This window comes from Tupaia chinensis, unplaced genomic scaffold (assembly GCF_000334495.1).
Source record: "Tupaia chinensis unplaced genomic scaffold, TupChi_1.0 Scaffold141943_1, whole genome shotgun sequence".
Lineage (NCBI taxonomy): Eukaryota > Metazoa > Chordata > Mammalia > Scandentia > Tupaiidae > Tupaia > Tupaia belangeri.
The window spans coordinates 1,007,053-1,009,351 of NW_006201797.1; the positions used below are offsets into that span (position 1 = coordinate 1,007,053).

The 2,299-nt window shown below is 42.2% G+C and overlaps 1 protein-coding gene across 3 annotated transcripts in view; it reads left to right on the forward strand.

Moving 5' to 3' along the window:
* The window catches only part of RSL24D1 (ribosomal L24 domain containing 1), a 19,994-nt gene that overhangs the window by 941 nt on the left and 16,754 nt on the right, over positions 1-2,299 (forward strand). The window contains exons 2-3 of one of the 3 annotated variants that reach the window (XM_014582017.2): positions 1,497-1,502; positions 1,963-2,076. In XM_014582017.2, the coding sequence (XP_014437503.1) occupies positions 1,497-1,502; positions 1,963-2,076 (120 nt within the window). Of the gene's footprint in view, positions 1-840; positions 1,104-1,496; positions 1,503-1,962; positions 2,077-2,299 lie in introns of those variants that run through there. The other 2 variants (XM_014582018.2, XM_006163293.3) reach the window with 2 other exon arrangements.

Sequence of the window (2,299 nt, forward strand, 5' to 3'; positions counted from 1 at the left end):
GTACGTGGCCCCGGCCCGGAGCCCCGCGGCCGGGCTCCCCGGCGGGCACCCGGCAGGGACCCGGCAGCCTATTGGTGCCGATTCCTGAGTCCACTGAACTTCGTTGAACGCGTCGCGGGGCAGGCAGCGTACGAAGGCCGGCGCCCACAGAGACGAGTGATAGGACTCTCCGTGGCGTGTACAGTTCGACTGAAATGTTAGATAAGGCTTGAAAGTGAAGTTACGTGCTGTATTTAGTTCCTGAGGGCAGTGGGGGACGGTCGCATGTGGAAAGATTCGGAATGGAAGTGACATTTATCCTGAATTTTGCATTTTGTGGGAGGAAAGAAAGCATTGTAGGTGGGAGGTAAGTGACAGTTTAAGCAAAGGAACAGAACGGGGCAGTTACTCCTGTTTAAGGGAGTGTCTGGGTTGTAGAGGACGGTGACCTGGATAGGACTACAAATACAAACATAAACATAGTAAGCCTATGAAGAAATAAGGAATAATAGAAGAATGAAAATTAAAAGTAAGCCTATGAACATAAATGTAGATATGAGCCCTAATTGTGGAAGACTGTGTGAATGAAACAGTGATTTGGCCTGTTATGTCAGAATGAATTCCACCCCTCTATTTCTTGAATATACTGTTTTCTTAGAGGTTGACCTTGCTTATATTTCCTTCTGAATTACTGGGCAGTTAAAAATACAGACTCATGTGCCTGCCTGCCCTAAATCCTGAGAGGAGAATGGAGGAGAAGGGGTTGAAGCCTGGGGACTGATATCTCACTTTCCCTCTCTGTCTGCTCTCTCCAGTGAGCACACGAGCCCTATAGCAAAACCCAGAGCAAAACAAACAAATACACTAAAAAACCCAGACTCCTGATTTCTGTTGGATCTACTGAGTTAGAATCTTTGTGGGTAGGGGAAGAGGACTTAAGAGTCTATGTATTTAACAAGATGTTTTTGACATTCTAAAGAATTACAGTTCATTGCCTTGTACCGGTTTTAGAAGAAAGGTACTAATCTCTTAAATTAGGAATGCGGGGGACCTGCTGAAAGTGAGACCAAAGTTACGTTTGGGGACTTAAACGAGTATGCAGAATACTTGCTCTCAGGAACATGGTAAGGAATGTATAAAAACGAACCAAAAGATTGCCAGGTTAGTACATTATTCACAGCGAGTGATGGCTTTTGTAGATGATCTCATCATGATTTTATTTTATTTTATTTTTTTTCCAGCAGTGCTTGTCAGCTGGATATAGGAATTAGGACAGCAGGTGGCAGGAGCTGTGCATTAGCTGGGTATGGATTTGGTAGACACAGGGGAAGTTGATGTTGACCAGGAAGTCTGTCTTGCTAGGAGAGCAGCATTGAATTGTCTGGGAGTCAGATTGGCTTAAGAAAAACCTGTGGATCCAAAACAGATGACATAGAGGCCCTGATGCACTAATAAAGAATATGTACTCACATCTCATCTTTTCTATGTTAATGATTTCCGAAATTGTGTCTCCTCAGCTGCAGGTAGGGATTTTCTATTGGACTGGACTCCCCTGTGATGAACTCAGGTTCCAATCCCAGATTTGACAGCATGAGATTCATGCCGGGCACATGTGCATGCATGTCCAAAATCCCAGGAGGAGAATTGAGAAGGGATTGTAGTATGGCCATCTCCCCGGAGGGTGATTTCTCACTTTACCCCCCCCCTCTCTCTCTCTCTCTCTGTGTCTCTCTTGAGCACATCATGCATCCTATGGCAAAAATCTTAAAAAAAAAAAAAGTTTTCTTAATTGAGTAGAATTGTATCCCCTCTCTTAATGCAAATTTTAATTGGGTCCTAATTCACTTTGTAATATCTTCATTCAAATGTAGTGTTTTTCTAGCTGAAAAAGTGTAAGGTGGCTGACTACAACAAATAAAAGTCAGTAGGTTAGGAAAATACCTGTAATGTTGACATCAATATTGTTATTTAATTTTCTTATAGGTGTTCAGATTCTGTAAATCCAAATGTCATAAAAACTTTAAAAAGAAGCGCAATCCTCGCAAGGTCAGGTGGACTAAGGCATTCCGGAAAGCAGCTGGTAAAGAGCTTACAGTGGTGAGTACAGTTTGCTGTAATCAACTAGTAATTTTTCAAAGTTTTAATTTTGGGGGCGGAGATATATGATTTAATTAACCTTAACAAGACTTCTTCAAACGTATTTGCAGGGTGCTTTATTTGTATTTGACTACGGAAATAATCTTCTCACATGATCTTGAAAACTGAAATAGTGTGGAGTTCAGAAAAGGAAAAAAAGAATTCCCAATCCAGTTACAACCCC